Source organism: Anguilla anguilla, chromosome 4, assembly GCF_013347855.1.
Source record: "Anguilla anguilla isolate fAngAng1 chromosome 4, fAngAng1.pri, whole genome shotgun sequence".
NCBI classification, from domain to species: Eukaryota; Metazoa; Chordata; class Actinopteri; order Anguilliformes; family Anguillidae; genus Anguilla; species Anguilla anguilla.
The window spans coordinates 45,114,682-45,139,941 of record NC_049204.1 but is presented as its reverse complement, the minus strand read 5'-3'; the positions used below and the strand labels follow the sequence as shown (position 1 = coordinate 45,139,941).

The 25,260-nt window shown below is 41.7% G+C and overlaps 1 protein-coding gene across 2 annotated transcripts in view; it reads left to right on the top strand.

Moving 5' to 3' along the window:
- Nucleotides 1-24,501, top strand: part of LOC118225150 (mycophenolic acid acyl-glucuronide esterase, mitochondrial-like) — a 33,588-nt gene extending 9,087 nt beyond the window's left edge. Inside the window, exons 2-5 of one of the 2 annotated variants that reach the window (XM_035413211.1) lie at nt 214-397; nt 5,089-5,200; nt 20,594-20,731; nt 21,577-24,501. In XM_035413211.1, the coding sequence (XP_035269102.1) occupies nt 214-397; nt 5,089-5,200; nt 20,594-20,731; nt 21,577-21,825 (683 nt within the window). In that variant the 3' untranslated portion in view covers nt 21,826-24,501. Of the gene's footprint in view, nt 1-213; nt 398-5,088; nt 5,201-20,593; nt 20,732-21,483 lie in introns of both variants that reach the window. The other variant, XM_035413210.1, reaches the window with a different exon arrangement.
- The last annotated feature ends 759 nt before the right edge of the window (nt 24,502-25,260 follow it).

Genomic DNA, 25,260 nt, shown 5'->3' with positions numbered 1-25,260 from the left:
AAAATCAAACAAGTCATTTTTATTAATGCAGAGTGGCTATTTTAGTTCATACACAGTGGTTTTGTTAACTTGTGAAGAACGGTCTTAGCCATAGTTTTCTGAGAAGACCTGGAAGACCAGACCCAAACGTGTGCTTGAAAACAGCTATTGGTCATTACATATTATTGAGGCTGTCATTATGTGGGTACACTTATATAATTGGTGTGTTCACAGGAGTCAGGCAGAAGTCCACAGTTCAGTATGTGACTCGTCCAGACTTGCCAAAGCTGGCCTATCGGAAGGTCAAAGGCAAGAGCCCGGGCGTGGTCTTCCTGCCAGGATTCGCCTCCAGTATGGCTGGGTTGAAGGCAGAGGCTCTGGAGGAGTTCTGCAAGTCTTTAGGCCATGCCTTCTTGAGGTATGGAACTCTGGGGGAGGGGTTTGTTCATCATTAGACCACTCCTACTTAAGGTGGAAGAACCTGGGGGAGAAGTGTTTGGCCCGATCCCAATTCACCTCCTAATCGCTCTGTCGATGCAGTAAAACTCACTTTGTGCATTCATGGCAGGCGCCATATTTTCAAGCCAAATTTCAGCGAGGGATAGTGGCTGTTCAGCCCTCCGATGCTCCCTCAATAAGGAGGAAATTAGTGCTGGCTTAAAAGCAATTGCTGATCCAGCAGGCATTGCATTGCTTAACGTTACCAGTGTCGTTAACGCATGGCAGGGCTGATCAAATTTAAATGTAATTTGACTGCCGTCTCATGTCTTTTCAAAAGACCATTATCTTGGTCCTGACTGTATTGTCTTGTTTGCAAAAAAGCACCTCAAGTGATGCAAATTTAATTGATTAAAATGTACTGATGACACAAATCTCAATTGCGGTTATTATTATTTGCAATGCAAATGTGGCAGTTCAAAGTAGCTCACTGTGTCTAATGATTTTTTTTATTGACAGTAATTCTTTCGTTGTAAATTCTTATCTGTAAATTCCGATTCATTGGAGCAGAACAAAAGTGTATCCCACACGCCTGCTGCTTTTTATGCTCCCTATGACCTCATGCCTGCCCTTGCTTGTGAGTGGCCCCTACGTAAGTGATAATTAAGCGTAACTTGTAGCATAACAGGGGGGGGTGTTTAGGAGGTGAATTGGAACAAAGGGTTCATCACTACGTAATACTTTTCAAAGGTATGTGCCCCTGGGGAGAGAAAATGTTTGTCAATTAGTCACCTGTTTTTATTCATAGTCAATTAGCTTGTCTTTTGGCTAGTGAGCATGTCATACATTCCAATCACATCATATTTTCACATTTGATAATTTTGTTTGGCATTGACACATATGTCTGGAAATTCAAAAATCCTGTTTTTATTTGGGAGTAGACATTTAAGCCACGTTTCCACTGCAGGAACTTTCCCCAGGAACTAGGAACCTTTTGAGGAAACCAGTGCATTTCCACCGCAGGGACCAGGGTCTAAATTAAGTTCCGGGGACTTTAGTTTACCCCCAAAAAAGTCCCTGCTCAGGGGGTAGTACTTTCCAAAAGTACAGGAACTTTTGGGGTGTGGCGCAAGCGCTGAACATTTCTGATTGGTCGAGTACTCGCAGCATTTTATTTCAACCGCCATTTTTCAAAATCTGCAGCCGCAAACCAATTTATTATTTTCAGAATAACTTGAATTCAAACTTTTATGATATGCGGCGCAGTAGCCTACTTTTGATTATAGCCTGCCAACGTCTACTGATGAGAAATTAAGATTGAGGATTATAGCATGTATGCTCTTCTGTTCTTTTCTTACTTTAGAATTAAGTCTGTTTTATAAAATATTAATCAGTCGTGCTGGGACAGCATATTACGTACCAAAACATTCAAACGGTTTAATTTGGTTGCTGAATATTTTCATCCGGATTTTCTTTGTTAGCCTGTTACAATTGACTCAAAACGCTTGACACAGTTATGTGAGGTATGCGGTAGTTCTGCGTAATTTACATTGGGGATACAGTAAAAGCAAACTGGAAAAAATCACCTTCCGCACTTTTTGTCAGGGTAAAATAACAGGTTAATTCTAGTAATCATCCCTTTTGTTTTGTCAAACTGCCATAATTTTACTCTGCGATCCTTCAATTCCACAAAAAGACCAGTAAGACTAGACATGGACTCTATGGTCCATGGTTCGCATCTGGAGGGCACACTTCAAGTATTTACATGCTCCGCTAGCAGTAACTTTAAAAGATGAAAGCAAACGGTGGCTGTACCACTGCAATATTAATTTAAATTTTCATGCAAGTCTGAGTTTTCATTCTATGTATTCTTATCATTTTGCGATTATATGGAAATGACGATGAGAGTCGAATTAATCAATTCAACAGCAAATTGTTTACGACGTGTGCATGTTTTCTGCTATAAATGTTGTTACCAGTTATTTGTGGAATGTGAATGCATTCTGTCGCCTTGGATGTCAAGACATTAAAGTGAATGTTCGCATAAAAACATAATGAATGTGTTTGAGAGGATATGTAAAACAGTTACAATCTGTTTATTGGCCTGTTATATCCTGATTGTTGCATAACAACAGTCCAAGTCAAACTACCAACAAGAGGTTTGCTTGAGAACGGTAAAATAATATGCCCAAACAGCCGCGGAAGAATATTTCAATTTCCGGTGATTCATTCGATAAAAATCAATAAATACTAAACTAACCATATATAGTCATTGTTGGTAACCTATTGTATAAGTGGAATAAACCCCTCCGGGCTGTCCTGTTATTGGAAAATAATGTAGGCTACTTCGGTGGTAGTATGGATTTACAGAAGAAATCATACGACAGATGGACCGGCGACAACGTCGCTTTTTCATAAGTCAGCTGATTAATTTGCCTAATCTTCGCTGGTCTTTAGACCGCAGTGGAAACGCAGACAACAATGGGCTGAAGGAACCTTTTAGTTCCTTGAAAAGTAGTTCCTGGGACTAAAAGTTTGGGGTACTTTGGGTGGAAATGCGGTTTTGGAAGTCCATCTTTTATAGGATTTATAGGTCTCACTGAGATGAAATAATACAGAAGAAAAGTAAAGAATGAAATCATTGCCCCATATTGCAAAAGTCCAGAAATGGATAGCCTTTCTTAATACATAAACCGTGTAAGGTGCATAATACAAAACGAATAATCACATTCTCAGATCTATGTAAACAGACAGACAGTTCTCAGGGAGTGAGTATGCAGTAATAGGGCAAGTTGTTTGCCTGTTTATAGTGTGGTAGTTTGTTTAGTTCAGAGGCACACAAAATTGTGACTAACTGGACAGCAAGGTCATTTGGCTGTAGTGACCACCTGTTTCTGTTCATGTCCCTTGCAATTTGTTGTGTCTGTTTTGCATACTAGCCTGTAAGACTTCCTACAGTTCAGTGTGGCCTGTAAGGCTTCCTACAGTTCATCTGCTGTATATTTTGTGTGTGGTGTGGTGAAGTCTCAGCAAAAAGGAAGACAGACTAGGGTAAACTGTCTTAAGCCCTGTCCGGACGGGATTAGTTTCACCAGGGGAGGTCAGGTAATGTAATTTTCACCAGGGTAATTCAGTAATTTTATTCACTTCCGGAACGACCATGTCATTGATTTTGAGCGGGCACGCAAATAATAATTCCGGCTGAAATAACCTACTGTTTTTCAGCGAACTCCGAGGTCCTATGATAATTCTATTACCATCCAGATCGACATGTCAGTATTTGATGCGGATTACAATGATTTTGGGCGGTACATTTTTATTATACTTCCCATTTCCAGCTTTGTATTGCGTGTGAGCTCAGTGCGATCACAGAAACAATGGAAGATATTCTCGAGTCCCTTGAATCCCCCTTATCTACTTCTTTCATTCCCTCATGGAGACCAATAATAAGTAGTACGATCAAATCGATCAGAAGAGCCAGGTCTCGCAAGCTGCTGAGATGAGCCACATTTATGGAAGTTTCGGGTAAACTCGCTGAACTGCTAATAGCTAACGTTAATAGCTTACAGTTTGCTCCAAAAATGTATGGTGCCGGTGGCACTTTTTTTAATGTGCTTTTAAACGATTAAAGCTTGCATGCACCAATTTAACCAGTTTTCTTGTGCTTGATGCTTTCTCAATATTTTTTTTTGAGGTAGGCCTAGTCAATCCTTTCGCAGCACTTTGTCGATTCGCCAAACGTGGTCTTTGCCGATGGACATTTGTTGCAGACCTGCTTGTATATCTCATCCCAAATTTTGTCGTTGTGGATCGATTGGTCAAATTGGCATTGGAAGCGCAGTTCCCCCCACATTGATATGAGGCATAAAGTCTCTTCCCGAGTCCAGTGTCTAGTATTTGCTTTAGGCATGTCTTCGTGTTTGTAATATACAACGTTATATATAGTTATTTTAGCTGTACTATAGCATTACACGTGCGTTGTGTTGTGTTTTGTGATTTTGTTTTCCGGTAGGCGGGAATAGAGTGTGACGAATATATCCGAGAACAGCCAAACAGACATGCCCCACAGTAATTTTGGGGAGTAATAAAGGGAAATTCTTATTCCATATGGATCGGCCATTAAAATCACTGGTGCTATGATAAAAAAAATACATCACCGACGTTGTCGGGCAATACTAATCCCGTCCGGACAAGGCAGTCATACTTTCAGTATAGAATAATACTAAGTATAATTAGTATTTTTAATATCTTACATTTGACATGGTGTTAGATCACTTTCTGGAGCTTTGTCCATGTTCATGTCAAGATAGTTCCTAATATTTTGAGGCATGATGAGAACATGGTTAAATTTTTTTATGATAATTATAAGCATTTTCTATGCCATTATAGAACCACCTTGCTCATATTTTTATAACTTGGCACTGTTTTTCCTCATTGAACTTTAGTGCCGAGCTGTTGTATATGGTTCTATTTCTGTGCCCATAATGTTATTCATGTGACCTGCACTGTGGCCATATCATAAGGTGCCCTGGATAGAAAAATGTTAACATAACTAAATAAAATAATTATTTCTACTGACCAGTTGAAAATAATCATTGTCAAGTATTGTATGTAGGATGTGGAGCAAAGTTCTGAGCTGCTTGTCATGGCAATTTCTTTGGTTTTTGGCAGGTTTGACTACACGGGCTGTGGGGCTTCAGAAGGGGTGTGGACTGACTGCTCACTGGGCAGCTGGAAAAGGGATGTTCTGTATGTGCTGGATGAGCTGGTGGAGGGACCACAGGTGATAAAAACAACCTACTCACTTTTGAGATTATAAATGATAAATCGCACATTAAAAAAAAATCCATACGGGTTGCTGAGGAGCTCCTGTTAATGCATTGTTCTAGTGCATGGATGGCCCCATGGTGTGGTATTGATGCGGGAATGTGTCAGTGCTGACTGGTTGGCTGCCCTGCAGGGCAAATGCATAATTTGTCCTAGCGCTCCCAGGGATTGAGAATGTTTCAGTTGGGTAGGATGACAGCATCTCATTGTGCACCAGTAACCACCACTGGTCAATCGGGCGTTCACAAGTTCATCTATTGAGCAGCAAACAAAGCATCTTCCTCCAACTTAAGTCTGCATTAACCCGATTTGTGCATTGTGGTGTGATAAGAAGCAGCAGCAGACATGACATGCTTTGGAGGGGATTACATGCTTGTCTACACTCTTCCAAATCCACAGTAGAGGTTGCAATGAGTATTACAGCATGAGCATCATTGGGGATTTCAAATTCAGGAGAAAAATGGGGGAGAGCATTAAAACAATATATAAAAAATGTATATACATGAAAAACAGTTAAACTGGATTAAATTATGTATTATTAATATTATTAAATTAAATTAAATTAAATTATGGTAAATTATCACAAGAACCTGGGCTTTCTGTGGAGATCTTATCAGCCAATTCTCTTCCCAGCTCAGCTACTTCATACAGGTCCAAATTATGAACAGGCCAGTTAACCACAGTTCTCCTGTTCAGAAATACAGTGCCTTCGGAAAGTATTCAGGCCCCTTCACTTTTTCCACATTTTTTTTACATTACAACCTTATTCTAAAATTGATTAGATTCATTTTTATTCTCATTTTATTCAATCTACACACAATACCCCATAATGACAAAGTGAAAACAGGTTTTTAGAAAGTTTTGCAAATTTATTCAAAATAAAAAACTGAAATATCACATTTACATAAGTATTCAGACTCTGTGCTATGACTTTCAAAATTGAGCTCAGGTGCATCCTGTTTCCATTGATTGTACTTGAGATGTTTCTATAACTTGATTGGGGTCCACCTGTGGTAAATCCAATTGATTGGACATGATTTGGAAAGGCACACACCTGTCTTTATAAGGTCCCACAGTTGACAGTGCATGTCAGAGAAAAAAAAAAAGCCATGAAGGGGAAGGAAATTTTCGTAGATCAGATCTGAGGAAAGGGTATAAAAAAAAATTCTGCAGCATTGATGGTCCCAAAGAACACAGTGGCCTCCATCATTCTTAAATGGAAGAAGTTTGGAACCATCAATATATCACATTTTATTTATATAGCGTATGTCACAATACACTTCACAGACAACCCTGACCCATCAAGAGCTAGCCTAAAGCAACAGTGGCAAGGAAAAACTCCCTGTGGCAGATGGGAAGAAACCTCGGAAGGAACCAGGCTCAACGGGGAAACCCGTCCTCCTCTGTTCGGCTCAGGGTGTAGATTGTTGACCAACATGGTCAGTCAGTCAATGTTTACATTGTTCATATTGCGGATGAGATGATGGACTGGGCCGGGTGGTGGTGGTTGGGAATCACCAGGACTCTTCCTCGAGCTGGCTGCCTGGCCAAACTGAGCAATCGGGGGGGGAGAAGGGCCTTGGTCAGGGAAGTGACTAAGAACCACGATAGTCACTCTGACAGAGCTCCAGAGTTCCTCTGTGGAGATGGGAGAACCTTCCAAAAGGACAACCATCTCTGCGGCACTCCACCAGTCAGGCCTTTATGGTAGAGTGGCCAGACAGAAGCCACTCCTCAGTAAAAGGCACATGACAACCCACTTGGAGTTTGCCAAAAGTCACCTAAAGGACTCTCAGACCATGAGAAACAAGATTCTCTGGTCTGATGTAACCAGGATTGAACACTTTGGCCACAATGCCAAGCATCACGTCTGGAGGAAACCAGGCACCGCTCATCACCTGGCTTCCCTACGGTGAAGCATGGTGGTGGCAGCATCATGCTGTGGGGATGTTTTTCAGCGGCAGGAACTGGGAGACTTGTCTGGATCGAGGGAAAGATGAACAGAGCAAAGTACAAAGAGATCCTTGATGAAAACCTGTCTGTTAAGTCACTATCTATTGCCGAATTAGGTAACACAATGGTGATTGAACCTATTATTATATTATTATTTATGATTAAAGAACTGGGTGTCTGTGGTGACGTTCCCGGGAAAAAAATCACAAGCGGCGCATAGTTACTGACACGTTTTCCATCATCCATCAGTGGTTGGTCCGCCAGAGAGGGTAGATGGAGCTAACACAACAGGCTCGCTCTTCAACTCACTTGTGTGTGAGCGGCGTACTGTTTTTTCTGGTGTCTGCTAGCGTTACAATAACATAGAAAGGAGGGGGGGGGGGGGTTATGGAGCCCTAAAAAGTTTTTGTGTAACATGAGAGGTCATATTATTTGTTGATGTAGATTTCGTATTACATTTGATGACAATGTAACGTTACTAAATTACATAGCCTAGCTATTTGTACAGCTAACACTAGCTACCAGACCATGTCAAGAAAGGCAACATTAGTTTAGACAAATTTGCGCAGAGTAGCCATCTCTCATATCCGGTAACGTTGTGTTAGCTAGCTAGCTAATGTAATTAACACAATCTAATGTCAGCTAACAATTAGAAAAAACGCTAGTTGACGCTACCGACTGGTACCGACCTCGCAAAACGTCTCTCGAATGCAATGCTACCTTGTTGCAACGTTGTAAAGGTCAGTTCAGATCAATGATTCGCAACGAGACTGGATGCAACTTGCAAAATTCCAAGACGTCGGATTGTAAAAGTTCTAAAACTGCACTTGGAAATTTGACATGGTGGGTCTTTTGAGACCACAGGCAACGGCTTCAGACGCTCTGCAACTAACCAGTTCACACCATTGCATTTTCTCTGCAACATTCTAAAACCGTTTCGTCTCGTTGCGAATCATTGATCTGAACTGGCCTTAACGTTACCGTTATTTACATTGCCATCAAGTTCATCAATATAGTATAATGATCGGAATAAAGCTGTCTTTACACAGAGCATTAGCCCGGGGTATAGGTGGAGCAGAGCCGGGTCTGATTTCTGTGTAAAGATGTCAAGCCCGAGAAAACTAAATAAAAGAATACGGCAGTATGGATTAGCATTGTTATTATTTTATTACGCTTCCTCATATGTTCCTTCAGCCTTGATGCCCTTTTTTGATGAAATCTCCTTTGTTTTTGTTTTATTATTCTTGTTCTGATTGCTAATTTGAACACCCAGCTCAGCTTTATTCTCCAACAGTTTAGCTAGCAAAACCAGAAACACCAGGGGTAACATTTTGCAAGGCAGTCGTTTCAAAAATATCACACAACAATCATTCACGAGAAAGACTGTTTATTGTGCACGAGATACATAATTGCACGAGCCACAGCGAATCCCACAAATTCTTCTCTGCAGTGTAAAGATGTTCATACCGGGCAAAAGGTGGATAAAGAACGTCTATGGAAATTGATCATCGCTAATTCTACCCCAGGTCTGCTCCAGCATTTTAACCCAGCTCGGCAGTGTAAAGACAGCCTAATGTTAGACAATGAATGAGTATGTACATAACTTTACTTTTATAACAACCGTTTTTTATTCAGTAAATAGTGTTATAGTTGGCGTGGCCCAGGTGCCAACTGACTGACGTCACACAGGCGACACTGGTTGGATCCTTTTGGATCTCTGGGAAGTGAGGTCCAAAAACATACCTGCAATTACTGCTTTTCACCATTGGTACCACGAAAGAGAACAAAATGGAAATCTTTGAGATTGTAACTTTAACCCCTTAGCGCACATGCAAAATCTTGCTAATCCTTGCCCATTTAGGGGGGTACCCTATTTAAAGCTTTATAACTCCAGATGTGAACATCACAGAGACTTGAAAAATGGCTTAAATGAAGCAGGACATTTGTACAATATTACAATATTAACAATTCGTTTATATACATAATTTTGGAAGAAATGAAGTGCCTAAAATGCAATTGTATAGACAACAAATCAAAAATTAATTTGCACTTTTTTAGTTTGCAATGAAATACTGAGATATTGCATGTATACAGCAGGTTAAACTATACATGTGCTAGATCAAAAACTTCTTGACCACAAGTTCATAAAATCTAAGGGTGGATATGTAGAACTACTATAGATGTATGAAGCAAAAACTAGTCGGAATTACAAGCTTTCAGTCAGTCGAGTGGTCTAAAATATCTAGGGGTCCAGAAACATATCCAAAATCTCTCCAAAATTAAATAAAATGCTTTTTGTCCATTATAAAGCATATAAATGAGCCCCTTATGAAGTTTTAAGATGGAACATTGCTATCCGGTTAAAAAAGAATGCAAAAATATTGTCACACAATGCGGTACAGTACCTATATGTGTAATTAACTCTTGTATGTATTTCTATACTTTGTACTCTCGTATGTTTTCTTGTATGGGGATGGGACGACGACATGTAAACAATTTTCAACCGTCCACCACGTTTTGGCAATGCTCCAACTCTCACGTCATCACTGTTGCATGCTTCACAAAAACTATTACACTACTAACTAACGCTTACATTACAGTGTGAAATATCCACATTATATAATACCACTAACCTATTTAAAGATACTCAATTTCAAAAATAACGTATATAACCGAAGTATTTTGAGCAGTAATACTTACATAGCAATGATGAAATCTTATCTGTTTTCAGTAGACGGAGACAGAGACAGGAAATCAATGATATAGTTCTATCCGCCCCCGTCTTACACCAGAAAACTATGTCAGCTATGGCTATCAGCAAACATATATATGGCTTAGCTATGCTCAGAAGTCCTCAATAATAATAGTATTTTCCAAGAAATTTCGAAAAATCGTTGACATGGTTTCGTTAGCAGCGTCTTTGTTTTACTGCTACCACATGAATGCGTAATTGAATGCGATGATAAGAAAATATCTGGTTACGCTGACCTATGAAACGCTATTCTAAAAGCAAAATTAGACATGTTATACATCGTTAGAAAGCTTATACTCTCACCTACTGAATAAATGAATTGTCAATCAAGCCAGACTGCACTAAAAAGGGCGACGACGCCGTAAACAACAGGTGTGGTATTATGCACAGCTATTTTGGAAGGTACCCAGGCATCACACATGCGCGTATATTTCCGAAACGGATTGTCCAAAACAATATATGACCACTCAGTCTCAAAATGGACATCTCTATGCGTAAAACCAATGGTAAGGTTGTATATTTATTCAATATTTAGTCCCAGATATTGACTATAGAATGACATGGCATCATTTTAAAATCTTAAATCGGTGATAACACCTCCTTTAAATGCATATTCCCTAATGATAATACATGTGGATACGATACATTTAAAGGAGGTGTTATCACCGATTTAAGGATGCGGGTCAATAATTACGTTACGCCGTTTAAATTAATGATGGTCATGTATACATTTCAGTTTCACCAAAAGTGATAGCTTAATCCGTATGGTCAAGTGACTTCGAACAGCTGCTGCTGCTGCTAGAAAGCGGAGCTCTAGCTCTGAAACTTTTCCATCTTAGCATAGGCGAGCAGTTGCTCCACAGACACCATCTCTTATACTCGTCTCCTCTGGCCCCCGATCTTCACCATTTTTTTATTTATTTGAAGAGGCTGTCCTCGGTGCTTTCCTGCTGAGTAGTGTCCCGCTCTGGCTCAAATCGAAAAGGCTGAACAGAAGACATTTTCAATGCCGCTCAATGGACAAGAGCCATGGACTGGAGACCCGTGCAACCATTTGACATCACTACTCAGAGTGCACTGTGACGGTAATAACAATAGCGAGCTACGAGTCGATTTTTATTTTATTTTAAATAACTAAAATCTTTTATACGGTTTTTATGACATGTTTATATAATTGAAGGCATTTAGACCATTTTAATGCCTAAGTGTCTTAACAGGCGGGGTTCCCTTTAATGTCCTTGAGTGGTGTCCTGGAAATTTCAGTGCCCAAGCACTATCTCTGTTGAAGAAGTGTGAGAGAAAACGTCTGGACACAAGTGTTTACTATCTGGACACAAGACGCTGCTGTGTCGAACACACAACGCTGCTGTGTTTAAATGAAAGTTCTTTATTTATTTTCATTTTTTTTTGCCATTTTCTCCCATTTTCTCCCCAATTTAGTCATTATACCAATTCCCTGTGTGTATTACAGTCCTGGTCGATGCGCTATCCTCTGTTGGTCTGGGGAGGGTGTAGACTACCACATGCCTCCTCCGATACATGTGGAGTCGCCAGCTGCTTCTTTTCACCTGACAGCGAGGAGTTTCCCTGGAAGAGGAACGTGCGCAGAGGTTCACAGTATCTCCCCCAGATCCCCTCCCTACTGAACAGGCCAACCAGTAGGAGTCGATAATGCAACGATCAGGACTCATACCCTCACCGGCTTCCCACCCGCGAACACAGTCAATTGTGTTTATAGGAACGTCTGACCAAGCCGGAAGTACCGCTGCCAGGGCTTGAACCTGGGTCTCTGCGGTAGGCCAGTGCTTATACCTCTACACTACCCTGATGGCCTGAAACTTCTTTATTTTAAGCAATACCAAGCGGAAGAGTCTACTTCACACAGTATGTGGAGTGAGTCTCAACATAACCTCCAGTGAGGTGGACTTTTATACATTTCTGTCATCATTAGATACTGCCTTCCTGTATTTTTCCTTCTCACCACCACCCTGACCATGGGGTCATGCCCCTGTTTCACAATGCTTATCTGCACCCTGACCAGGCCTCTAAATCAATTAGGATCTACTTCTTCATCTGGAGAACAACAGCTGTTTTCACATTCTTCCATATTGGAACATCAACAGAATAAGCTAAAAAACAAGTTTTAGATGATTCTAGTCACACACACACATAGTTTCCTTTGTTTAAATATAAGCCCATAATCATAGTTATTTATGCTGCTTAAACACTTCTTTGCATATACACCAGAATGTGTTACATTTCCACCCTTTTGATTATTTTACAAAGATTGATTACACATTTCATATATATATATCAGTACAACCTTCCTTTCTAGCCTAAACATGCAGAGTCATTATGTCCCATGGGTCTGGGGAACAAAAATGTGGGTGGCGTGGTGGAATGCTGCATTAAAGAACACACATAACATGATTCATTCATTTTACCAGTGAACCCAATGGAATGATTTATGAAGCAGTACCATATATTGCTTTCAAAAGAACTATAATCAGCACCTTCTAGCCATGACAAATTTGTTTGAGCTACTTTCTCTTTTGGGGTGGCTATTTTTTTAAGTCCTGCCGTTGGACTTTGCTGGTCTTCCCTTCACTCATCAGGATAGGGACGGTAATGCACCTTGCAATGATTGTGAGGAATCCCAATGCCGTCCATTTCCCACAGCCCAACCTGTGGAAGGGGTTCTAGCCATTTCCCGTCATGTTGACGATAAGGCAGAGGTTACTAGCACTTGCCTTGCTGGAGCGTCAGCCTCGCGCCTTAGCCCTGTGTGTTATCTTCACTAGGCACTTTCACATGTCTACAATGAGACGCGTATCCAGGTGTCCCTTTCAGCTACTCAGACTGCAGTGTTGGTGACCAGCAGAACCTGGAACAGACCTCTCCACCTCAGGGCAGACCAGTTCTTGCTCCTCAGGTCCTTTACCACCACCCAATCACCTGGCTGTAGCTGATGTAGCGGTCCTGTTGCTGAGGTAGGGAAAGCTGCTTTCACCTGTGTATGTACAGTTCTGAGAGCAGAGGTTAATGCCTTACAATGTGACACCATTCCTTTATCCAGCCCATGTAAGGTGAGATGTTGCGAGGATGCCGGAGAATGTGGTACTGCCATAGGGCGTCCCATTAAAACCTCATAGGGGGAGATACCTAATGCCCCCTTCTTGCCTCATGCTTAAGAGCACAAAAGGGAGAGCAGCTACCCAATTTAATTTAGTCTGAGCCATAGCCTTTGTTAGTTTGGCCTTTATTGTCACATTGGCTCTCTCCGCTGGGCCGTCTCTTGCTGGGTGGTAGGCACAGTGTGTTCTCAAATCTGTGTAACATTTCACTTAGTGCTTGGACCACCTGGTTTACAAAGGGAGCGACATTATCCAATGTCACCTTTGCTGGTATGCCCCACCTGGGCACAGTTTCCTTCATTAAAGCTTTTGCCACCGATGCACTAGATGCTGCACGGCAGGGGAAAGCTTCAACCCATTTTGGAAGCATGTCAATAAACACAATCAATCAATCAATCAGATTTTATTTATATAGCGCCTTTCGTGCAAAATTGCAATACAAGGTTCTTAACGACACAATAGAAATACAGCAATACAAATGAAAATACAACAATACAATGAAAATACAACAATACAGTGAAAATAAGAAAATGGTAGTATAAAGGGTGGATTAAAATAAAATTTAAATTGTATTTTAATCTAAAAGATTTAAAATAAAAGATTAAAGTAAAAGATTAAAATAAAATAAAATGGATTAAGAGAATGCTAAGCTAAAAAGGTATGTCTTAAGATTTCTTTTAAAGGTGTTTACAGATTGTGATGCCCTCAGCTTCTCAGGCAGGCTGTTCCAGAGGCGAGGACCATAGATACTAAATGCTGCCTCCCTGTAGGTCTTTGTCCTGACCCGGGGAACAACTAAAAGGCCAGTGCCAGAGGACCTGAGTGATCTAGAGGGAGCATACATTGAAAGCATGTCTGACAAGTATTCAGGCGCTAGTCCATTGAGTGATTTGAACACCAACAAGAGGATCTTAAAATCTATTCTAAAACTGACAGGCAACCAATGAAGGGACTTTAGGACAGGTGAGATGTCTGCTCTCCTCCTGGTCTTGGTCAGCACACGTGCTGCTGCATTCTGAATGGTCTGTAGTTTATTTATAGCTTTCTTAGATAGACCAGAGAAGAGAGCATTGCAGTAATCAAGCCTGCTAGTGATAAAAGCATGCATAAGTCTCTCAGTATCTGCCTGGGAGAGAAACGGTTGCACTTTAGCAGTATTTCTAAGGTGATGAAAGGCTGTTCTAGTGAGATTACTGATGTGAGATTCAAAATTCAAATCAGGGTCTAGAAGCACGCCAAGATTTTTTTCTAAGGGCTTGGCATTTAGTGCCAGAGATTTTAAATTAGTGCATAATATCTCTCTCTGGACTTTTGCTCCGATAATTAGGCTAGAACCTCTGTCTTATCTTTGTTCAATTGCAAGAAATTATTTGACATCCACAGGTTGATATGGTCAATGCATTGAACCAGTTTATCAATAGGGCTGATGTCATTGGGTGATAAAGAGATGTACAGTTGTGTATCATCGGCATAGCTATGAAAATGAATCCTATGTTCTCTGATGATGTTTCCCAGTGGCAGCATGTAGAGACTGAACAACACAGGTCCCAGAATGGAGCCTTGAGGAACCCCACATGTTATGCTAGTGTTAGCCGAGGAGTGGTCACCAAGGGAGACACAATAGTCTCTGCCGGTCAAATATGTCCTAAACCAATCTAAAACTGAGCCAGAGAGGCCAGCACACTTCTGTAGTCTGTTAATAAGGATGCCATGATCGACTGTGTCAAAAGCAGCGCTTAAGTCTAGAAGTACTAATATTGAGAGTTTCTTGTCATCCATGTTCATTCTCAGGTCATTTACAACTTTAACTAGCGCTGTCTCAGAGCTGTGGTGGGGATGAAAGCCAGGTTGAAACTTCTCAAAAATACAGCTGAAATTTAGGTAACCATTTAGCTGTTTAAATACTAATCTCTCGAGAATTTTACTTAAAAAAGAAAAGTTTGAGATTGGCCTACAATTGTTCAGGACTGAAGGATCCAGGTTACTTTTCTTTAGGAGAGGTTTCACAATAGCAATTTTCAGTGCCAGGGGAAAAATACCAGCCATCAGGGAGTGATTTACAATCAGTAGCACTTCATCCTCTAGACAGTTAAACACAGTATTAAAAAAGGTGGTGGGGATAGGGTCAAGTGAGCAGGTGGAGGGTTTTAGTTGTATTACTTCATTCCTGAGCATTACTTTATCAACAGTAGCAAAATCATTCATAGCAGTCTTAGGCAGAGGGAAAGTGTCCAAAGACAGGGGCTCACGCATATTCTGAATAACATGGTTTAGATCCAACCTGATATTTGTTATCTTGTCTCTGAATTAAAGTTTATTTGTTACATACTCCATCATACAAGTATAATTTGCAGTGAAATGCTTTTGCTGGCTCCTAAATGTGCTTAATAAAGTATAATAAAGTAGAAATACAAAACATATAACATAGAAATACAAAATATATACAAGAATGGCATGAGCTGTGAAATATATACAGATATACACAGATGAATTGTACACTTGAGTTAAATAGATAAGTATAAGTATGATCTAGAAAACATTAGGGCTGTCAATCGATTAAAATATTTAATCGCAATTAATCGCACATTTTTTATCTGTTCAAAATGTACCTTATAGAGATGTTTTTCTAGTGTTTAATACTCTTATCAACATGGGAGTGGACAAATATGCTTGCTTCATGCAAATTTATGTTTATTTATTATTGGAAATCAATTAATAACCCAAAACAATGACAAATATTGTCCAGAAACCCTCAAAGGTACTGCATTTAGCATAGCAAAATATGCTCAAATCATAACATGGCAAACTCAAGCCCAACAGGCAATTTGACCTGCTAAATTTAACATTACTTAGTTATATGAGTACTCACACAATGTAGGGTGTCCAACTTTACGCTTATAAAGGTTCACTATAACATCCCGTTTTTTTAAGCATTAACACAAAACGATGGACCTCAATGCACCGCAACAACAGACACATTGTACAACAGGTACATTGGTCAGCTAAATTTTCCATTACTCAAAGATCATTCCCCGTATCCCTCGCACTTGTAAAGCAAATCACACAACGTAATTGTGTCCAACCTCACATGGGGAAAATAAAGGCTCACAAAAACATCCCCTTCTATTATGTGGGATCAAAACAGGATGATACAAAATAAAACAAACAATAAATAAAGTGAGCAGGAAACAGTGGAAAGGGAGTATAATACAGAACTAGGACTCAAACTAGGATATTGCAGTTAGGCTATATTTCCATTTCTTTGGATGCAACAGTTAGGCTATACTTCTGTTTCTTTGCACCGAGCCATTTGCTTAAACAGACAAGCCTGTTTACATTGTCGGACGGCAGGGCAGCTCCCTTCTTCTGAACAATATGCCCAGTCAATGAAAAACTGCGTTCGCGCTGTTTTACTTGGGAAAACATGTATTTCCCACAGACAAAGTGCTTTGTTTTATTGTTAAGGAGTATATTAAATGAGTAAATAGAGTGAAACCGCGACACTAGTTAGGCTGCAGTAGTACTGAAATGTAAATATGGTATCACCGTCAGGTGTTTCGTTATATCATTTGCAGCATTTATTTCAGAGCAAAATAACGTTTTCTAGCTAAGCTGGCTAGCGAAAAAAGTTGCTGATGGATATCGTAACTTTTAAATTTCACATATTGCTATAATGAATGGGAAACATAAACGATACTAACGCATATCACATAATCACACACCCAAATGACAATGCATGAAAAGCCTAAATACACCATTTTTCTTTCTTACCACAAACTACAAATGCTGCCATTTATCTTAATGTGACATCACCAATCCGGAAGTCGGAAAAGTCAGCTCAGAAATGATGCTCGAATTTCCGACCTGTAATTCCGAGTTCAGTCGCTTTTTACTAAATGGTAAATGGACTGCATTTATATAGCGCTTTTATCCAAAGCGCTTTACAATTGATGCCTCTCATTCGCCAGAGCAGTTAGGGGTTAGGTGTCTTGCTCAAGGACACTTCGACATGCCCAGGGCGGGGTTTGAACCGGCAACCCTCCGAATGCCGGACAATCGGTCTATAATCGGAGCTATGTCGCCCCTATGTATATTCCCAATGGATAGTCTGTTATAAATATAAGGTGCTGCTGTGCTAAGGTATACTGAGTTAAGTCCCAGGTGTGCTAGTAGAGTAGAGTGTTTTTTGGGGGGGCGGGGGTGGGGGGTGTGGCATCCTGTTGGGAACAATAAGCAGTGCTAGGCAATGTCCTCATTCAGGATCCAGATTGTCTGAGGGTAGAAGCTCCTCCTGAGCCTCTCCGAGTTGGCCTTCTGGATGCAGTACCTTCTCCCCGACCGCAGCAGAGAGAAGAGGCCGTTATCTGGGTGGCTGGGATCCTTCAAGATTCTCCTGGCCTTGGTCCTGCACCGCCTGGTATAGATGTCCTGGAGTTGTGGGAGTGCACCCCCTGTGATATGTTCTGCTGACCGTACCACTCCCTGCAGGGTCTTTCGGTCCTGCATGGTGCTGCTCCCATACCCGGAAGTGATGTTCCCTGTCAGGATGCTCTCAATTGTGCATGTATAGAAATTCCGAAGTATCAGGGGAGACACTCTGAATTTCCTCAGACGTATGAGGTGATAGTCTCTGCCGTGACTTCATCACTACAGTGTCTGTGTTTATTGTCCATGTCAGGTCCTTGGTGATCTGGACACCAAGATACTTTAAGTTGTCCACCCTCTCCACCTTGGGCCCATCAATGTTTGGAGGGCTGTAGGTTCTCCCCTGCTTCCTCCCATAGTCCACTAGCATCTCCTTCGTCTTACTGACATTCAGGAGGAGGTTGTTGTCCTGACACCACCAGGTCAGGCACTCCACCTCCTCCAGGTAGACCTTCTCATCTTTGTTGGGGATCAGGCCTGCCACAGCTGTGTCGTCAGCAATTTGACGATGGAGTTGGAGTCAAAAGTGGCCACGCAGTCGTGCGTGTACAGGGAGTACAGCAGGGGGCTCAAAACACAGGATGAGGGAGGGTGAGGGAAGATGAAGTGTGGCTGCCCACTCTCACCACCTGAGATCTGCCCGTCAGGAAGTCAAGGATCCACCTACAGAGGGAGGTGTTTAATCCCAGATCCCTGAGTTTGGTGACGAGTTTGGAGGGGATTATGGTGTTGAAAGCTGAATTATGAATCAGTGAACAGCAATCTCACATAATTCCCCTTCCTTTTGTCCAGTTGGTATAGGGCAGTGTGGAGGATGTAGGCGATGGCATCCTCTGTGGATCTGTTAGGTCGGTAGGCAAACTGTAGAGGGTCCAGTGTGCTGGGCAGTGAGGAGCAGATGTAGTCCTTGACTAGCCTCTCGAGCACTTCATCACGACAGAGGTGAGCGCTACTGGGCTATAGTCATTAAGGTAGGCTGGTCTCGGTTTCCTGGGTACGGGGATGATGGTGGACTCCTTGAAACGTGAGTGACAGACTGGGCCAGGGACAGGTTGAATATCGCTGTGAACACCGGTGCCAGTAGGTACTGCGGGGGGGGGGGGGGGGGGTCACTTTATAATCCGTCATTGGTCTTAGTCCTTGCCACATTCCACCTTCTCCCCGTATTTCCGTTTTGCCTCCCTCACTGCTTTTCTTACATTGTATGAGGCTGCTTTGTAATCATCCATGTTTCCAGTCTCTAGTCCTGAATTATATGTAGCAGTGCGCATGTTCAGAGCATCGCGGATGGTTTTATTAATCCAAGGTTTCTGGTTTGGGAATGTCTTGACAGTAACTTTGGGTACAGTTTCTTCCGTCGTTTTACCAATTAAATCCAGCACAGACTCAGTGAACTCGTTGATGTCGTCAATGGAGGTGCTCTGGAATGTGCCGCAGAGTGCGTCATGCAATGCGACCTGAAGGTCGGCTTCTGATTGGCCTGTCCAATTTGTGACCTCCCTCGTCACCAGAGGCTCACGGCGCAGTTTGTTTACATACGCCAGCCACAGCAAGATGGCCGAATAGTCACTTTTGCCAAACGGAGGTAGAGTCTGTGCTTTGTAACCGTCTTTAAACGGGGAATAGCAATGGTCCAGTGTTTTAGTTTCTCTCGTGGCGCAGCCGATGTGCTGGTGAAAGCTTGGTATCACCTTCTTATGGTTCGCCTGGTTAAAATCACCAGCAACGAGCGCAGCGTCCGGGTTGCTAGTTTGGTAGCAGTTCAAAGTTTTGTAAAGCTCTGATAAAGCCGTTTCTGTACTCGCCTGTGGTGGAATGTACACGGCGGTGATGATGACTGAGGAGAACTCCCATGGTAAAAAGTGTAGCCGACATTTTATTGTCAGAAATTCCAAGTTTGGCAAGCAGAAGCGTGTTAAAGTTGTAATATTCCTAGTGTCGCACCTGTTGCTGTTCACTATGAAACAAACGCCACCTCCCTTCTTCTTACCGGACTCATTCGTCCTGTCCATGCAGTGAACAGAGAGGGACTCCTCGGGTTGAATGGCATTGTCCACAATGGAGGGGGTCAGCCATGTTTCGGTGAAACAAAGGATGTTACAATTCCTCACGTCCCGCTGATATTTGAGTTGCCCACGGAGGTCATCCATTTTATTATCCAATGACTGGACATTGCCAAGCAGGATGCTGGGCAGAGGAGGTCTGTGTGCTCGGGCCCTCAGGTTGTGTTTGACCCCGGCGCATCTGCCTCGATGTTTCCTCCGTTGTTGTTGTTTGCGGTTGTCGCCATTTCTGACGATTTCACTCGGCCAGGTAGAATGGTCAGCAAATGGAGAGTCTGAAATAAGGTAAGTTGACTCTAATCCAATGTTTATCAGTGTCTTGAAGTTGTATGTGGTCAGTGCCAAGGTAGTATTTGCTAAAATAACAAGGAAAAAACTGTAAATAACCAATAAAAAGAGCACAACCTTAGCGGAGCTAGCGTGAAGGTGACCGGAGTGTTCCGCGCCATATTGTCCCCCAAGGTGGTATAACTAGTACACTAATTTCCCCTTGGGGTTTAATGAAGTATATACCTGTGTGTAGGACACATGTACAGTCAAATTAAGGCACTTTTCCACCGTATGGTACCGGCTCAACTCGACTCGACCTTTTTCGTTTTCCATCGGGCAAAAGTTGTGGATAGTACCTGGTACCTGGTACTTTTTTTGGTATCACCTCCGTCGAGGTTCCAAGCGAGCTGAGACGATACCAAAAGGTGACGTAAAAACACTGCAGACCACTGATTGGTCAGAAACGGCAGTTTCATGCGGTGTCGCTATGACGACCAGCTACATTGACGGGGGTACTATCTGCAGTGGAAAACAAAGTACCTGGTACCAAAAGAGTAGAGTCGAGTCGAGTTGAGCCGGTACCATGTGGTGGAAAAGCGGCTTCATAGGGTTATGGACCAGTACAGACTGTATGCAGACTATGCACTGTGGCACAGTCTCCTAGAATATGGAATACTAAGCTCCTGATGAAATGGTAACCTTCAATGATTCTGTGCTGTCCTGAATAAACTTCCATGATCCTCTCTTACAAGATCTTGGTTGGCTCCAGTATGGGAGGCTGGCTTATGCTGCTGGCGGCCATCGCCCGCCCAGAAAAGACTGACGCTCTAGTGGGCATTGCCACTGCTGCCGATCATTTTGTGACAGCCTTCAAGTCACTGCCTATAGAGGTGAGGAGGAGGGGGTAGTCAGTCAGTGTGCAGTGTTTTCCATAGGATTTCTTCCAGCAGTAGCACATTGATTTTGCAAGTGTTTTCAGGTTTATGGTGCAACTCAGTGTTGAATGCATGCACACACACTCGAGCGCACACAGTGGATTCACCAGTGTGTGTGCCAGCATCTCATTCACACGTACCATAAAGCCAGGCAGACATCACTCATTTGTTTACAACTCCCTACGGATAAGCAGGAGCAGCAAAAGACACTACAGGAGTGTCCTGTTATGCCCCCTGAAATGGCTAGCAACAACCAAGGACATATTAAGTTGACTTAAAATAAAGTAAATGAGTTCAACCATTTATGCAAGTTTCATGCCTGAATATGAACAATGTGGCAGTGTTCAACAATATGATTAATGTTCTGCTGATAGTGTTGAGGAGAAAAAATATTTTGCAAGATGGTATAGGCCACAGCTTCACTCATTTGTTTTAAGTTATTTTGATCCATTTGCCTCAAAGTATAGCATAAACATATTTTAATATAGCATTGGTGCTAGATATTCCGCAATGGCACTGCAAAGCTGCTGCCATTATGTAGGGGAAACACTGTTTTGTGTGTTTGTGTGTGTGTGTGTGTGTGTGTGTGTGTGTGTCAGAGTCTGATGGTGCTGCTGACACAAGTATACGGAGAGGGATTGTGTGTGTGTGCGCATTTGTGTGTCGTGCATTTTGTGTGTGAGGCTGATGATGTTGCTATCATTTAGGTGAGGAAGGAGATAGAGGAGAAGGGTGAGTGGGTCCTGGCCTCCAAACACAGTGAGGAAGGTGCATACAAATTGAGCCTGGACTTCCTACAGGAGGCGGAGTCTCACTGCGTGCTGCAGGGTCCTATCCCGGTCACCTGCCCTGTGCGCCTGATCCATGGGCTGAAGGACCCAGACGTGCCCTGGCACATTTCCATGCAGGTGGCAGAGCGTGTGCTGAGCAACGATGTGGACATCATCCTGCGTAAGCACGGCCAGCACCGCATGTCAGACAAGGACGATGTCAAGTTGATGGTCTACACCATTGATGACCTTATAGACAAACTCACCACTATGGCATGAGTGGATGGGGCTACATGGAACAGACACAGATTCTTACCCCTCTGGCTGGTGTGTGACCCCCCCCACCCCCACCCCACCCCACCCCAACACAAGAAAGGGAGAGGAGAGACTGCCGACTAAGAGAAGACAGGCTGGTGTATGTTCTGCCTCCCTGCACCTTAAAGTGGATTTATGATTTTTTTACTGGTTACTCTGCTTTCTTCAGTGTTGTGTCATTAAGGCCCTCTGTTTTGCTGCCATTTCATGGACAGAGTTCACCTTCTGATGAGTCTCCTCTGGTCACCTCCTGTGCCTTTTCACGGACAGAGTTCACCTGCTGATGAGTCTCCTCTGGTCACCTCCTGTACCTTTTCACACACTTCTGTCTCCCAGTACTGAAGCAGCAAAGAAATCATTTGTCTCCTAGACTGTGGGTCTCTGGTGTGCACTCACAGAAGCTCTACTTATCACAGTTTCTACTTATAAAGGAGCATGCTCGCAGAGCTCTACAAAGAAGCATTGTCAGACCTTTGCAGTCAGTTCTACAATGAAGCAGTTTCACAAGCAATTTGTCTGTATAATAAAGCATGCTTGCATGTCTCTATAATGTGACACCTCACAAGTCTTTCAATTGAAACCTTGCAATTTTCTGAAATTAAGCATTCTCACAGGTCCAAGTAAATAGTCTCACAGGACTATAATGAAGCATTTTCTGAGCTTATTTTGTATGTACAATGATGAAACCAGGCTGGGTGCATGTAGGCATTCTCTGACAGTCCATCTCCAAGGGGATTTGGATTTGGATTTTGGGATTTCTCCAAAGTCATTTTCTGACTGTTCACAGGCATTTCATTAAGTACAATAAATACTGGACTTCATATTGTATGTGATGTTCTATATATGGCAAACCTATATATAGCACATAATGATTGCATTAAAATGTAAATTAATTTAAAATTGAACAGCATTCACTACACTACAATATTAAAAATGACTGCTTATTGATGCATGTAGGCTCAGTGAGCATAGACATTTAGGCAGTTAACATGAAAGGAACAGAACTGACAATTGACAACAAAAATGATCAACTTCCTCATCTGAAACTTATCTATATCTTTACTTTATTTGTCACTGTCATCTTGGATTGCTGCCATTTTGGAAATGCTATTAGCCATTTTCCTTTGTCTCCAGTTTTGTCCTAACCACATGGCTGATACCTGTCACATTTGTAGAAGCTACCTCCCAATGTTGACTTAGTGATTTCGGCGCTGATTGGCCATTTGGTGGTGCTGTAACTGTCATTCGAATTTCTAGTATTCAAAAATCATAACTCCTGGCCCCTTTGACTTAGACTTGAATCCTGCCTCTCAAGTCTGTCCTCATGGACAAATCAACCCCCTAGGACTCAATGTCAGCCATTTTTATTTTTCCACCATTTTGAATTGTTGTAAAAAATTGTTTTTCATCTCCTTCTAGAGCATTTGGCACATCTGCTTGGAACTTGCACCAATTTGTACAGTCAAGTGTTCCCAAAAAAAGGCTCCTAAGGAGCTTGATACTCCAAAAACTTTGGCAACAATAAACCAATTAAAATTGAGGTGGGCGTAATTAATAATAAAAAAATGCTAAAACTTCCAAATGGTTTCATAAATTTAGATGAACTTTGGTATTCATTTTGGCACTCACATTCTGAGCCCAACTCTAAAGCATTTGCACAATTGAATCACATGGTGGTGCTATAGAGCAGAATATTTTTTATAAAAAAATTAAATCATGAAAAGAATTTGGTGCCTTGGGGCATGCCCCATACCTATACAGCACAGAGAGTTTGGCACTTTTCAGGGTTCCCCACAGAAATAACCACAACAACCACAGACTTTCAGCCCTTAAAAACATGAATTTCTGTACATTCTCACCCCATTTCAACAGACAGAATTCATAAACAACTTCATACGTCCACACAATAAAGCCCCTAACTCTGGAGATTTCACGTTTTCTCATTTTCCCTGCCACAGCTACTCCTAGCCCACAAAGAATATGTCTCCCCATTGGTCATTTTACGTACATTAACCAATAAAAACTTTGGATACAAATACAAAATGTGCGTACATTAAAAACAGTTCAACTTTGCAGCTCTGTTGTCTGCTTCCCTCATAGCTTACCGGGTAATCCCTTCACTTTTTGAAAATATTTACAGGACTGATAGATCCGGGTTCAATCCCCCCCTCCAACTGAAGCAAATCTCGAACTCATTACACTGGCTTGGTGGCTAAGTAAAAATACAACATTTCAACTGTTGCTTTTGCATCTGTAAAATATTTCCAGGACAGTTCTGCTTTCAGCATTTTCACTGTGTTTAATGTTAGCTACCTTGTGTGTGAGTAACTTGGCATTCTTGTACGTTCAAAACGTGTTTTTCATGAGATATATATTAATGCAAAAACTTTTTGTCTCACTGTTAGCTAATGTGATACCAGCTGACACCAGTAGATGACAGTGGCCACCAGTCATTGTGAGATTCGCAGGCACAGGACGTCTTGCTTAGTAACAAGTTTTGCTGGTATAGAGACACGCCCACCCTGTGTACAACCTGGGGTACTCTCTATTAAAATGAATTGAGGAATGAGATTTTGACCACCTCTGACATAAACTGTGTTTGCTTTTTTTGTGATTGAATAAACTTTTCCACATGTTTTGGGTGCCCTTATTAACATAAGTTGTGATTAATGCCATCAACCAACTACATAATATTTAACAATCACTCGTCCTTTTGTGAAAAAATAGCTAAGCTAAGGCTAGGTAAGGTAACAAAAATAAGTCACACAGTTAGCTGTAGTCCAGACAACCAAGGACGCCAAGGACAGGCAACCATGTGTCAACCTGTAATGTTAACGTTAGGCTAGCTAGCAAGAGTCAAGCACATTTATTTTTATTTTACAAGTAAATACATTTTTTCTTTATATTTTATAGATTTCTCTTCAAATGTCACGTGACTATTATCTGTCACTAATATGGCGATAAATTAAAATTATTGGGCCTGGAAATTTTCCCATTTGCCCTTCCCGATAATCAGTGGATCAACGACCCAACTAAATGGCCAGAAATTACATACCCTGACATCTACACATACCTTGTAGTGTCCCCATGTCAGATGATTTTAATGAATACATTATTAATAATGATATCTTGGCATGACCTGACATGATTTGATGTTACAGGTCATGTTGTGTTTTGTAATGACTAAACAAAACAGCCTCCAGTGTAATACAGCACACTACGGCATAATGCAGTATACGTGCACTTTGTAACGTGCTGGCAAACTTCCTGCAGACTGTGTAAGCCATGCACAATGTGTTAATATTAAAATATTTTATGAACAATAACATACAAAATGTATATTTTTCTCAAAAGCTTAAAACACTGAATTAACATAAAATATATGCTGGATAGATACAA